Source organism: Xiphophorus maculatus, chromosome 6, assembly GCF_002775205.1.
Source record: "Xiphophorus maculatus strain JP 163 A chromosome 6, X_maculatus-5.0-male, whole genome shotgun sequence".
Lineage (NCBI taxonomy): Eukaryota > Metazoa > Chordata > Actinopteri > Cyprinodontiformes > Poeciliidae > Xiphophorus > Xiphophorus maculatus.
This window is the reverse complement of record NC_036448.1, coordinates 23,372,770-23,387,123: the sequence shown is the minus strand read 5'-3', so window position 1 is coordinate 23,387,123 and position 14,354 is coordinate 23,372,770. Positions and strand designations below refer to the sequence as shown.

Here is a 14,354-nt window from a genome sequence, read left to right as displayed (position 1 = left end):
AAACTCAAGTAGATAAATCCCGTTTGTAACAACTTTATTGGTGAACATGGCAACATATTAAAGGTAATTTAAAAGACAACCCAGTAATGTAATATACACAGCACATAAAACCTGTTTTACCTCTAAGGCATGCTTCTTGTTTTGTCCTCTACAACCCCTGTGTTCAAACACTTTAGCGCATCTCAGTCTAAAACAATTAAAAACCTTTTTTTTTTTATTTATTTATTTACTACAAATAAAAACTGATAACCTCCAACTTTTCTGCCTAAAACACTGTATGGGTCATTTAAAGTTTCAGTTCCTGCTCTCATCCAACTTTCTAAAACTTAAAAAAGAGGTACATTTATAAATAAAGGCATTCAGAAACAACCTCTAAACACACCATAGCATCATGAATGAGTTAGTCAACCCAGGCTGGCAGAAACAAATCAAATCAATCTGAGCAACAATTTGCAATCACAGAATTTAAATTTCATTGCGTTTGCTGCTTTACCTTATCACTGGAGCTCTTGAACGGTCTACGTTCAGCAGCTGGACTGACTCAAAGGATTCCTCCTTTTGGGGTAGGGGGGGGAAGACAAACTACGACACGGCCTGATTTTACGACCTAAAGCCTGCAGCATCCTCCAACACTGTGAGCAAGAAGTGAAGGCAGCAACGTTTCAATAGAAGGTTTGCACTGCACTTTAGGGCAGATTTACACCACGACAGAAAATAATTCAGAGAACAAATAAATAATAATAAAAATGCATTTCACCGATTATTCCACCTGACATTTGAGCACATTGCTAACTTCTGGCAACAGCGTAGCATGCATTTCATTAAAACCCAGTGTCAACCTAAAAGTATCTGTGAGAAACAGTAGACTTACCAGAAGGAAAATATGGAGCACATATTGACAAACATTTCTTATTTTTTTGGAAGGCAACCATCAAAACAAGTGATAACTCATCATGCAGTTCATGAATCAAAAGGGCTAAAAAATAAAAAATGGACCGCTCAGGTGTAAATATTAGGCACATTTCTTTACAACTAAGTATAAACGCATTGAGGCATGTTAACACCACAGGTAAGCATTTCTTTGCATGAGTACACGTCATTTTCAGAGGACAAAAATACACTTGTTCCCTTAGGTTTCGCTTACCTGTGTTAATGCGGCAGAACCTAAGGTGCAAGGTCTGGAATGACACTGCAAAGATCAGATATATATATGTATATTGCACTGTTTGCCATCAGTGAACAATGCAGTCAAATATTGTTCTGACTTCAGTTCAACAGCCTGGCAGGACTGATCCGTCCACAACTAGCATCCACATGCTTAAATGGGACATGCTATGCACTTTCTATACAAGTACTGGCATTGAACAGCATTTCTTTTTGGTTAAATAATAAATATGAGCTAACAAAAGCACTCAACAGGTCAGATGTAAAGAACGCAAAACCCAGACTTCTACCCTCGTATCAGAAAATCCATCACTACACATTCTAAACAAGTCATACTTTCAGTTCTACAAATCTAAATTATGCAAGTCACAAGTCTCAGAAACATGTGGTACAAGAATCAAACTTAACTTTTTGCCTCTTTTCAGAACATTTTATACTTACCCAGATAAAAAAAGAGGGACAGTGGGGTAATTTCTCACAAAATCTACATTTTTAGCAGTTTAGAAAGCATAAAAAGTGCATTTCTTAGTTTTGTACTTACATTACAGGAGGGCTCAACTGATGGATGGAGCTGCTGCTTAGCCACCCTACAACATCTATGCTTTTATATTGGATAAACACTTTGCAATGTTTTTATATAATATATAAACTTCATTGAAAGTTAAAAATACAAAATTGGGATTGGGCAAGACAAAAAAAAAAAAAAAAGAAGCTTCAACACATTTTTGTTACAGTGGCAAATTTACCTGACTGTCCTGGAAAAAGGAAAAGTAAAAATGACACTAAAAATATATAACATTTCTTGAGACCACATTTTCTGAGGGACGTGTTCAGATTACCTGCTTACCACATTATTTTGTTTTTTTCTAAACTTTCCTGTGGAAGAGGAAGTGGCTATCAGGGGCAGAACAGTAGTGCATAACAACAACAACTAGCTCAACAGCGACACCACACATACCTGTCAATTCAAGAGCATCTACAGCTACAGTCAGCAATTAATTTCAATGTTTAAAAATTAAAAAAGAAACAATTTCTAATCAGCAAATGAATCATTCAGGATCGCGTTTCTCAGCCTTATAGACAAGTTGGAGAGAGACAGGACAGCACAACTTCAAAGTCGATTTTTATAGGACAAACCCACACATTGCCTACGTTTCAAACAGGTAATACAAAACAAAGAATATCATTTAAACCCTTTTTTTTAATGTATGTTTGTTTTGAACCACCCCAACTTACCAACACAGGAGGTTTCAGTTTGTTTTATTGCAAAAACACAACAGGCAATAGCATTTTTTTCTTTTTCTTTTTTCTTAAAACTGAGATGATTTACATGGTAATGTCTACAGTTTAATAAACATCAGTTCTAACCACATTTAATGTAGATACAGGGCTGGAATGACTGTATGTATAATTACCTTTACTAAAAACATAGCATTTACAAGAAAAACAGAGAAAAAAAAAAAAAGCTAACAAAAAAAAAACAAAAACAAGAAAATAACCAAGAGGACGTGTTCGCCGGGTAATCTGCCATCTATGTGAAACACTTTCAAACCAAGGAAATTTAAGATCTTCATCAAGGCGTCTGCATCCAAACATTTAACAAAGGATTTTGTTTCGACAATGTAGCATTTACTTTATGTCCACTTCACATTACTGGCCCTGTGCAGAAGAAATACATAGAAGATACATTGCATGTTAACAGCAGAAACAGTGGACTCAGCTTCCCAAAATAAAAAGATTAAAAAACCTGCGTAGGGAGGAAAGAGAAAAAGTGAGGTTAGGCTGTTTTTTTTGCTGCTGCGTTCACTGGAGCCCTGTAAAAACCTGAGGAAGGAGTCTGGGGGGAGTTAAGGTACAAATGAGAAGTGCTGCAGTGAACATAGAGAGCAGATTCTTATTCGCGGTGTACCTGAGGGGCTTGTGGCGCTGCACCCATCGCCTGAGGGTTTCCAGTGCCGTAGTAGGCAGCCTGCTGACGGTAGTATTCAGCCCAGGCAGCGCTGTAGTCCGGCTGGCCTCCAGGCTGAGCGGCCGCCGGTGCCGCCGCTGGAGCGGCCTGCGGTGCAGCTTGACCTGATGGAGCAAAAACAAACACTCCATCAGTAAAACCAGTGATAGAAATATATATATATACATATATATATATATATATATATATAACATATACATGGTGTATAACATATACACCAATCAATCAATAGATAATGCATCTGATAGAATATTCAATACCACACAGCATTCTGGGAGTTGTAGGCATAGGAAAGACTTTATTCACACCACTTCTCACAGCTAGCTAAGCAAAGTTAGTGGAATCAACTGACTCACTCACTGGTTACCTAGCAACTCACTCATTATTTGGTTACCTAGCAACGACCTGTTAAGTAACTGACAGCAGCAGTTTAAGGTTTCTTCACTGTGCCTCATAACAGCTTAAAATAAAATAAAAAACAATGGCATGGAGTGAAAATTGGATAAAATAGCAGGAGTTACACCACCAGTTGGCAATTTTTCAGATATTTTATTGAGAAAAATACAAACTAATAATTGATATTGATTGATATGAAACTTTCCAAACTTCCACATTACAGAGCAGCCCTTTTCACCACTGAGCTCCTTCAGACTAGCCAGCAGCAATTAGCAAACACCTGGTGAAACTGCTTATCTGTTGAGCCTATTATACAAACAACTACTCAGTGAAACGCTGGTGAAAACACTGAAGGGTTAATAGAGGAACCATGTCAGGAGTTTCAAGAAAGAGCATGAGTTTTTAAAGAGACCTAGACCCACAAGACGTTTCAAGCATTTTGATAACTGAAAGTAACATAACTACATGACTGTGCTGTAAAATTGGCATCATAGGCCTGGAAAATGCACAATACTCCCCCTTTAAGATGTTCACTTTGCCTTTTTTTTTTTAACTCCACCATCTCTCCTTACCCTGCCGAAGAAAAATAAATCCTCCAGTATGAAGGTGTGTCACCCTGAGGATTGTGATTTCAACCATGCTCCTTACTTCTAATGGCAATCGTTTGCACTACATTTTATGTAGAGGCATCAGAGTAAAGGGGGCCAAACTTTCCTTCCATTTTAACTTTATTTTGGTGGATTACATAAAATCTTGATGAAATATAGAGAAGTTTGTGGTTGTAATGTCAGAAATCTTTGGAAAATAAGACATAAAATACGCTTAGAGGGTGAGACCGTTGAAAAGTTTGTAAGAAGGGGAACGAACCCGCCACCAACATCTCTGGGTTGCGGGTCAGAAACCTTCTACTTTTCTATTGGGTGGTTGTTTTTACAGCATCTCTATGATAGAGAGCTGCTAGAAGAACCAACCACCCTAAAACATCTGAAACGGTTTTGTTACTTTTTACCAGCAGGAGGAGTTTGATTTAAATAATCTGGAAAATATGGAAATAAACCCTACAAGTTAAGGCTGTGTTCACATTAGCTCTGTTTAGTCCGCTTCAATCAAACTAGTTCGTTTAACTAGAAAGTCCAGTCCAGTTCTGTTAAAAAGTGGCCTAAGTGAACTTTGGTGTCATTCGAATGCATATGTGAATGCCAAGCATACCAGAGATTGCTACAAAAGCGGGAAATGGACTACAGCACAGGGAATTCTGGGTAAATACAACCAAAACAAACATGCATGTGTAACATAGTTTGACGACAAAAGACAAATCCTACACCTGCTAAAATCTGACACTATTACATTTCATGAAGAAGGATGTCTTCTTCTGAGATTTCCAAGTCATTTCCATCAGTGGTTCTTGCTGCAGCACCACCACAGGCAAGGAGGGGAACAGCTTTTGTAAATAGTTTGGCGTAAAAGCGAACCACACCAACTGAAACAAATGTTACAACTTTGGTCCCGAATCAAACTGAATTTAGCGGACTATCAAGTGGGGAAACAACCTAAATCAGTTTATCGTAATGCTTGCTGAATGTTGCGGTCATTATCTGGATTAACAGCAATTCTGCCGTTTCAAGCTTTTCTGATTTAAAACACAAAATAAAAAAGTACTGTTTGTGGTGAAAACACCCTAAATCATAGTAATGCCTTCAGTACCAACCTTGTTTCTTGTAATACTCCTCCCAGGCTTTTGTGTAGTCCTGAGGTGGCTGATTCTGTTGACCTGCAACGACCAGAAAAAACAAAGTGCGTTAATACACACAAGTACAAAACAACAAAGGGGAACAAACAAACATCCTACATTTCTAGCCACAATTCAAACATTCATTACTTAATTCAGTAATGGGGGGGGGGGAATAATGACACGTTGGAAATCTCTGGCATCAGCTCTGATAAAGCCCTAAAATAACGACTCTGTGTCAACAGCTCAGTCCTGCAGATAATTCAAAGTCTTGCAGTCTAAACAGCACAGGCGGTGGAGGCTTACTGAAAACCAGCAAGCCCGACAAAATAACCCAGACCTGAAAAAGAAGCGGATTCAAGGCCCAGTGGCTGTTTAGACTGGCTGGTGTTAATAGGTGTACACTGAAACTACAATCATATACCCATTTTCTTGTAATATTCCTCCCAGGCCTTGGTGTAATCTGTCTGTCCACTCTGACCTGCAGCCTGTGGGTCACCTGTTAAAAAGAACCGTACTTGTAATTAGTGAATCTTTCTCAGCGGCCTCTCCACCCGCTGTCAGCCTAGAGATGGTGGAGGAAAAACTACTCTGTCGCTCTCTGGGAAAGAGGTTATTTCGAAGTGAAGCCAATCCAGCCTGCGTTCTGTTAGATACACCAGTAAATCTATCCGACTAAGCTGAACCTAAGCATGTTGCTGTAGAGGTGGGCGGACACTGGGCTCACCTTGACCGTTGGGTTGAGCCGTGCCTGGAGCCCCGCTGGTTGGAGTCATGGAGGCCTGGGGCTGCTGGCCGTACTGAGCGTAGTACGCTGCCCACGCTGCTGCGTTGGCATCAGCTGCTGCTTTATCTGAGCACAAATTGGGTTTGGTCACATTTAGGTGAATTTAGACAGGCAAAAAGATTTTAGGTCTGCAAATAATAATCTAATTCAAAAACATTGGCATATTCTGCAGATTTTTCACTGATGCACCTCAGCTTTTTTTATACATTAGAAATGCATCAAAGGAACAAGTAAATAACAAAATAAACATTTCCTGAAAAGAAGTAGCGCATCATTACTTTAGAGTATGCTGCTTCATTTGTAGCAAAAGCTAAAAAAAAATACTCCCAACAACTGGACCCATAACGCAAAGCAAATAAATCAATCGCATGATAAATTAAAACAAAACAAACAATTTCCATTTGCATGATTTATCGTTTTTCTCTTTTCGCTGATGCTTTGGTCCCAAGTATCTGTTTCTAAACGACAATTCATTTTATTTGTACTTTCTGTTGTTTTATTTATTTATTTTGGATATTTGAAATGATTTACCGTCACACAAAGGTTCAGCCCTCCTTACTTGATCTATCAATGCAGTGCAAGGCAGATCTGTTGAATATTTTAATTAATCGATTAATAACTGGACAGCAAAAAGTGATTAATAGGAGATTTTCTCTTATAGCAATTGAACCAGATGAAGCTAACACTGCGACATGACAGGTTCTGTGTAGAACATAATTACAAAGATTTTCTTTTTTATCTTAAATGCAGATTTAAGATAATTTTTTTATTTTAAGATCATTTTTATTATCTTGTACTGTTTTGGATAATTATTGCTCTGAAAGTTATTACAACAAATATTCTTTTTTGTTTACTCCAGTTAAAGATTAATCAATTACTAAATTAGATGATTTCAATATTTCTTTCACCACAATTAATTGTTTCAGCCCTAAAAGACTTAAATATGACTGTATAATTTCAGGGATGCACAGATAGCATTAATATACATCTATTAAAATCATTTAAAAATTAATCCACATAAGTTTGCTCAAGAATAAAAAATGTTTATCCAATCTGCCTGCTTGTGTTTTTATCTTCTCCGTATAAATTCAAGAATACTTTGATCCCAATGTATCAAATATAATAACCTTCCAAATATAATAAAGTGATATTTTTATATTATAACACAAAAACACAATGTTAGCTGTAACTGTTTAATTTTGCGTTGTAAAGGTTTCTGTGACTCACTTGGATCCGGCTGGCCCTGCTGCCAGTGAGGATAACCGTTCCCCCATCCTTGAGGCTGATAAGGAGCAGGAGGGCCACTGAAGAGAAATCATACATGAATTAATAAAACACATTAACCAGAAGCTTGAAGGCGATCTACTATACTTCATGTTAGGATTTGGTTTAGTACATTTTTCCATACAAAATCATTCTTAGATAATAAGATTTCATTCTGGTCAGGTCTGCTAACTCAACATTTACACTCTCACGTGAAAATGGCTGCAAACAGATGTGCAATTAAACAACCATACACCTTTGAAAAGCATAAGTGGAGCCTCCTACACAACCAAAAAGAAGGCCGCAAGTAGTTTCTGGGTGGTAAGTCAATAACAAGACTTGTCTTTTCCAGCAGCCATTGTACAACAGTAAAACCAGCTGACCAAACATCCTGGAGTTCAGCTTGGGTTGCTTGGTAACGGCACAGCGCCCGCCAATTATGATTTAATCAGGAGGTTTTTAAAACAGCTCCTTTTCCAGACACCTAAAATGGCTGGGTGTCTTTATATTTTTTTTCACAAGCACTTGGATTGTTTTTAGCAGGAGTCGAGACCCAAACTGAAATATAAAAACGTGTAAAAAGTCAATTTTGCATAAAATGTCCCCTTTAAACAAACTTACTGTGGTCCTGGAGGGCCTTGGTTGTAAGGTCCAGGGTTGTAAGGTCCCATTGGAGCGCCTGGGGGTCCTGGTGGTCCCGGAGGACCATGCGGACCTGGTCCACCATGTGGACCTGGGGGACCATGTGGGCCTCCCATCGGAGTGACTGGACCCTGATGAAAGGCAGGAGGATGGGAAAAATGTCAGACATGAGCTGAAACGTCATGACTAGAGGGAGGGTTTTATATAAACCCTAAAACCAATATCTCACCCCAATCTTCTCCTCCACCAGCTGCCTGGCATAGTCGATCTGCTGAGGGTTTCCTCTGACGGTGAACATCTTTATGTTGGGGTCGGCGTTGGGTGGAGGGTTCCTCTGCAGCTCAATCCTGGCTCCCGACTGCTGGCTGATGCCTTTGATCGTCTCGCCCCCTGAATCAAGACAAAAACAGTCAACATTTTAATTTTCTGGTTTTCAACACTTACCTATTTTGAACTTAAGTTTTATTTTACTTTAGTTAAAGCAGGAGTTTTCAGAGTTTGTTCACTTTTTCCACAGTAAAATTCCTACATTTTCGAGGTAAGTTAAGGTAAATAATCTTCCCGCTCAAATCATTTGATTTTCTGTCTTTTCTCCTACAACTTTATTATAACTTTATTACATAGCAGTGCAGACAGAATATCAAACACTTTTCAAACACCTTATCAAAATTCTAGTATTTAAGGATTTAAGCACCCGTACAAACCTTTATTTCAATTAAATGTAGCAAATAAAAAAGATGAACTAATTACCTTTTCCAATGATCAGCCCGGTCTTCATGGTTGGTACTGTAAAGGAGAACTCCTGCAGGCCACCAGGGGGCCCCATGTTCCAGTTGCCCTGCCCACGACCACGTCCCCTGCCCCCTCCGTGCCCCGGAGGGCCTCCAGCCTGGACGCTCCTCAGCAGGTCCGAGATGATCTCTGCTGCATGCTGGGCCTGGTCCGGAGGGCCCATGATCTGTGCTATCCTGTCAGGCGTGGTGCCATCATCTGGAACAAAGGTACAGGCGTTAGCTTTAGCAGCTACTCTGAGTCTGTCAACAACATGGTTTAAACACATCAACTAAACGTATCATCAGTAGCTGCGTTTCCATTGACCTTATATCGAATGACTAATGATTACGCGGCCATTTTCTTAAAAAGCTGAGTTTTCTCTTATCAAGAGGGCCAACCGTCTTTCTATAGCGAAGGGCTAAATGTTTGAATTTAAAAGCCATTTCAACATTATCTTGTGTCAGCTGTATTGAATACTGAATACAGAACCGCATAAAGTCCGTTTCGCATCCCAAATCGGACTCTGTTGGACTGTCTCTCTTTCCCGTTCTGGTATGACCCCGCCATCTTTGTATCAACTGGCTGGCTTAAGGATGACCAGTGGCACCCCCTGTTGGATGGCAGCCAAATTACAATACTAAAAGGTTGAAGCAAACATTTTTAATCGATTGGAACCAATTTTAATCTAATAAACTATTAATTGCATGTTGATTAACTTCATGCATCCCTAATGGAAACTAGTCAATTTGGAAAAAACACATTTTTTGATGAGCCGTTTTTTTTACGCTGTATTTTACAAAACTGAATGGAAATACATTTCCCATCAGTTATGATAAATGACCAGATGTTATTACTGGCAGAAAAGACAAATAAAATTATAGGACGATGTCACGGCATGTTTTTTAATGACTTATGTGAGCAAACTTACGTGTGATTTTTAATTGAGTTTCTAATTTGACTGAAACCTCACAATTGCAAAATTGTGTTTTTGTGACATTAGCAGAATATCGACAAAGTTTTTGCGCATGTTTGTAATGGAAACGCAGCTACTCACCATTAATCTGTGTTTAGGTCTCAGATTGGTTTGGGTTAGGGTTATACATCAGCTTGTCAGCGTGGTGCATGAGTTTTCATCATAGACCAAAACAACTTCAAACAAACTCCAAACAGCAGCTTGTTATTCATTCAACCAGCTCACCTGGTTTGAACTGAATTCTGACTCCTGTGTCGTTCTGTATTTTCTTTATCATCTCTCCATTTCTGCCGATGACAATCCCAACTGCAAACCGCGGGACTGGAACCTAAGTGGTGGCAATAAATAAATAAAATTAAACACAGGATTAAAAGTTGCTGGCTGACAGTCAAATAGTGTAACAATAGACACTCACATCTAAGCTGTCTCCTCCTCCGACCCTGGACCCGTACTCGCCCCGCTGCTCCCTGAAGCCCTGCTCTCTGATCAGCTCCATCACCATCTCTTTGGCTTGCTGAAAATCAGAGAATAAAATGTCACTACATCTGGACAAAAAACATGCAGATTTATTACAATCATATCAGGAAGACACCTGAATGAAGATGTTCCACAAAACCTTCTTCATATCAAACAAAATGGCATCAAATAGTTGTGCAGCAGAGATTTTGGTTTGTGCTGCTATCATTTCATCATTTTGAGTTTCCAGAAGTCATAGAAAGGCAATAAGACTCCCACTTTTTTTTTTTAATCAAACAAATTTGGTGTCAATTAACGATGCTACATTTGCTGCTAAAATGTTCTCACATATATGTAGCAAAAATTTTTAATATAGATTTAGTTTGATTTGGATAATGTGGGTTAATTTCATTAATATCTTCAAAATAAAAGCACCATAAATGGAAATTTTAGCAGAAAAACACAGCACAGTTGACTGACACCGCATTTGTTTGATTTCATAAATGTGAGGGGCTGATTTACTTTCTTTGACCTCCAGAAACTTGTATACTTTTATTAAAAATGAGAGCAGCACAAATGAAAACGGTAGCACATACATTTGACACCAGTTTTATTTGATTAGAAAAAGGTAAAGAGACCAACCTCACTCAGGTCAAGAAAACTTTATCCTGAAGTTTAAAAACCACAATTAAACTCACCTGGACTTTAAATGGGTCTCCGGAAATGCGGAGTGGCTTGTCTGCACCCGTGTTCTGAGGTCCGTCTTGGATCATGACCATCTTCACACCGGCTCGTTCCTGCATGTTGCAGCACCACAATCAGGTCGAGTTTCTCCCAGTAATTAACACCTTTCTGCTTTTCAATCTAGTATCCATTACACACCTGAAGGCTTTTGATGGTCTCTCCTCCCTTCCCAATGACGAGGCCAGCTTTGGAAGCAGGCACCATAATTTCCTGGACCGTCATTCCCGGACCGTCGTTGTGGTGGAAAGCAGGAGCCGGACGTCCCTTCTCCACGATCTCAGTAAGAAGTCTCTTTGCGGCCCTGAAGGGAAGGATTTAATTCGACATGTTCACGATGTAATCATGCGTATCATTTTATAAATTTATAATAAGTTTCTCTTGAATACTCACTGGATTGATTCTGGTGCCCCCGTTAATGTCACCGACCTGTCAGGCATCCCTCCGCTGTCTACAAGATAGAAACAAGTTTCAACTAGGGCAGCAACTAACTATTATTTAATTTATCAATTAATCAATTATTCTAACGATCAATTAGATAAAAAAATTTGTTTAACTACTTGAGTCTTTTTTAATACAATAATTGAAAAATAATATACTAGTCAATTTCTTTTTAACATAAGAAAAACATTTTATTGTTTAAAATGCAAATGTTATTCACCTGGTTCAAACTCAGTGAATTAAAACCGAGTGAAGCTAAAACTGGGCCACTTCAGGGATTTTGGGTAAAACATTTACACACAAAGGTGTGTTTTTTATTCTAAATGCAAAATGAGTATATATTTTGTACAGTTTCAGCTTAATTACTGCTCTGAATACGTTTGGGAGTTTTTTCAACAAAGTCTTTTTTGAGTGGGTATACTGTAGTTGCCAATTAATCAATTACTAAATTAGATGGCAGCTATTTCAATAACTGTTTCATCACAAATAATAATTTCAGCCCTAGTTTCAACACCCAAGTATAGATGCAATAGTAGTTTTTTAAAAAGTATTTTATTGCCAGAAAACCGGACTTACCAGGAGCAATCTGTATTTTACACCCAGATTCCTGCTGGATGCGGGATATTTGTTCACCTCCTCTTCCAATAACTAAATAAGAGTGAAATATTTCAGTTTCACATAATAAGAACAAAAATTGCAATTTACCTCACAAGAAAAAATGACTTACTAAATCCAACCATTCCATCTGGAACCTTGAATTCTTCTGATGTTGATCTAGAAATGAAAACAAAACCATGAGTGTGTAGAACACACACATCTGCCTGAACACACACATCTGCCTGGTAGATTTGAGCTGAGTTTACCTTGGAGGGCCGCCCATCCCTCCCATGGCTGAGAAGGCTGTGGGGAAACATTACAGTCCATTTGACGGGAAATTAAACTAGTTTTTAAAAGACATGAAAAGAGCAACAAACACTTACCGTCATTTGTAGCTACTTTCTTTGTTTCTGGTTGTTCTGTGATAAAAATACAAAATAAACCACATAATCACATCTGTTTACACACACTTATTGATGCTGTTGAACCTGGAAATAACTTGTACATGTTATAAATGTGTTAGAACCTTACAGGCTAAGGATACATGAGATTTTACTTCCGGTTTTGCTTTCTGCAGAACATTCAGACTACGACTAAACTTGTGTAACAAGTCTTGCACACTCTTGGCTAAATACAATAAATTCATAAAGCCAATCTAAAAACATACAGCTTGTAGCTGCCATTTTAGGACGTCTTAAAGTTTTGTTGTCAAAATATGAAAAACAAAGACTCTTGAACTACATTTTTATAAAAGGTTCAGTTTGATTAACTGTAATGACATCAAAAGTGAATCTGTATATAATTTATTCATAAACATTAAAATATAACCTCTTATACATTTGTTTGTATAGTGTATTTAATAAGCTTCTTGATAATTACTGTTAAATATCTGTATAAAAATTGAATTCAAACCCCTAACTTGGTTACAGATGTCTTTCTTTACATAAGCATTACACCTAATATCTAGTTAGAGGAGTTGGCACCAAGACATTTATACATGGACTCACTTTAACGTTATTGTAACACTGCAAGACAAACTGTCTTAAAAGTCAAGATTTACATTCTTTATACAAACCATTTATATCAATTTCTTTAACTAAACAACTGAAAAAAAATTACATTTAGGCATAGCTAAAACAGCTCTGTAGATTCACAACAAAAGTAAGGGGTGAAGCATGCAACTGTTACAGTCTTCATTTGAAAACGTGGGGGGGGGTTAACTTCTAATGTGGTTAGTAGGTTGTGTTAATATTAATGCTGGGTTACAGACAGCTGAAAAGAGGTCAATGCACAGTAGAGGCTACAGAAAGAGAGGGAAGCATTAATCATGAAGAGTTGCATTAAGATCGATTTGAGCCACTGACCGATATTCAGGTTAGGCATGGGAAAATACCCACCAGCGTCCTCCAGGGGCCTTTTCTGGCCTCCGTAGCCAAACTCGTTCGTTGGTGGAGCCACAACGCCATCTCCGCCGATCTTGGCTGCGATCTGAAAAACAAAAATATAAGAAAAGCGGGAGTTTTAGGGTACTTTCATCTCCAGAACATCAAGTAGTGGTTGATGCACGCGGCCTGCGGCCTACTTCTGCCCGGAAGTCGGACCAACAAAGGACCGCTTTAAGTTTCCCTTAAAATGTCTTATTGATACAATCGTACATTAAGAGGAGGTTGATTTTATTAGACTGATTGAAACTTTGTTATTTTCTATCAAATTATGCAGCAGTGATCGTTTTAGATACCTGTTTTCACTTTTGCAGTGGCGTAACATTAGTCATCCTCTTAAATTAGCCTAGCCTAGCTTAGTCTGTCGCGCTACCAACTGTAGGAAGTCAACAAAAATCGGTCACTTCACCAGGAAGTTCATCATATTTGTACCATTTTTTGCCCAAATCGTACTTCTTACCTGTCTCGCTCGCTGTAAAGCGTCTTTAAAAGCATCGTTCATCCCCCCACCAGCGTTAGAGGACGGTGGAGCCACGCTGCTGTAGTCTGCCATCACTGCTGCTGTTCTCCTCTGCCGCGCCACAAGATGGAGGGCCTCATTCACTGCCGACAGGCGTCTGAACTCGCGGTAACTGGCTTGGTCTCGCGATAAGAACAATAAAACGCGAGATTAATAAAGGAAAGGGGCAAATGAAAAACCCCAGTGTCTGCAGATAAAGTAGATTTAAAAGAATATCTGGGGCACTAGAAATAAATCTGACTTTAATCTCAGAATCCTGAGTCTAACTTAAAAGATCTCTTAAATATTCCAGAAATTTTGTTTTCCTCCAGCCCAACTCATCTCTCTCAATGAGACTGGTTTCTAAAAGTTTCCCATCTTGATAAAAGACTGGTAAAGTCAGAACTCTGGCTTTAATCTCAAGTGCATGGTTTCAAATGTAAGGTGGAATACTGTTAACAACCAATACTTAGATTAAAGT

The 14,354-nt window shown here is 38.6% G+C and overlaps 1 protein-coding gene across 6 annotated transcripts; it reads right to left on the bottom strand.

The window, feature by feature from the left end:
- Positions 1 to 17: 17 nt before the first annotated feature.
- Positions 18 to 13,973, bottom strand: fubp1 (far upstream element binding protein 1). Of its 6 annotated transcripts, XM_023336117.1 has the most exons (21): positions 13,835 to 13,973; positions 13,297 to 13,420; positions 12,316 to 12,351; positions 12,199 to 12,235; positions 12,063 to 12,109; positions 11,912 to 11,983; positions 11,288 to 11,345; positions 11,036 to 11,198; positions 10,852 to 10,950; positions 10,113 to 10,211; positions 9,923 to 10,025; positions 8,701 to 8,940; positions 8,180 to 8,340; positions 7,930 to 8,081; positions 7,273 to 7,349; positions 6,577 to 6,633; positions 5,986 to 6,111; positions 5,683 to 5,757; positions 5,238 to 5,300; positions 3,074 to 3,237; positions 18 to 2,823 (listed from the first exon to the last, which is right to left on the bottom strand). In XM_023336117.1, the coding sequence occupies exons 1-21, from the start codon at positions 13,925 to 13,927 to the stop codon at positions 2,815 to 2,817; spliced, it is 2,055 nt and encodes a 684-aa protein (XP_023191885.1). In that variant the 5' UTR covers positions 13,928 to 13,973; the 3' UTR covers positions 18 to 2,814. The 6 variants fall into 6 exon arrangements, with proteins under 6 accessions (XP_023191885.1, XP_023191884.1, XP_023191887.1 ...); XM_023336116.1 differs by having other exon boundaries at positions 18 to 3,237; XM_023336119.1 differs by having other exon boundaries at positions 18 to 3,237; positions 13,330 to 13,420.
- Positions 13,974 to 14,354: the final 381 nt, after the last annotated feature.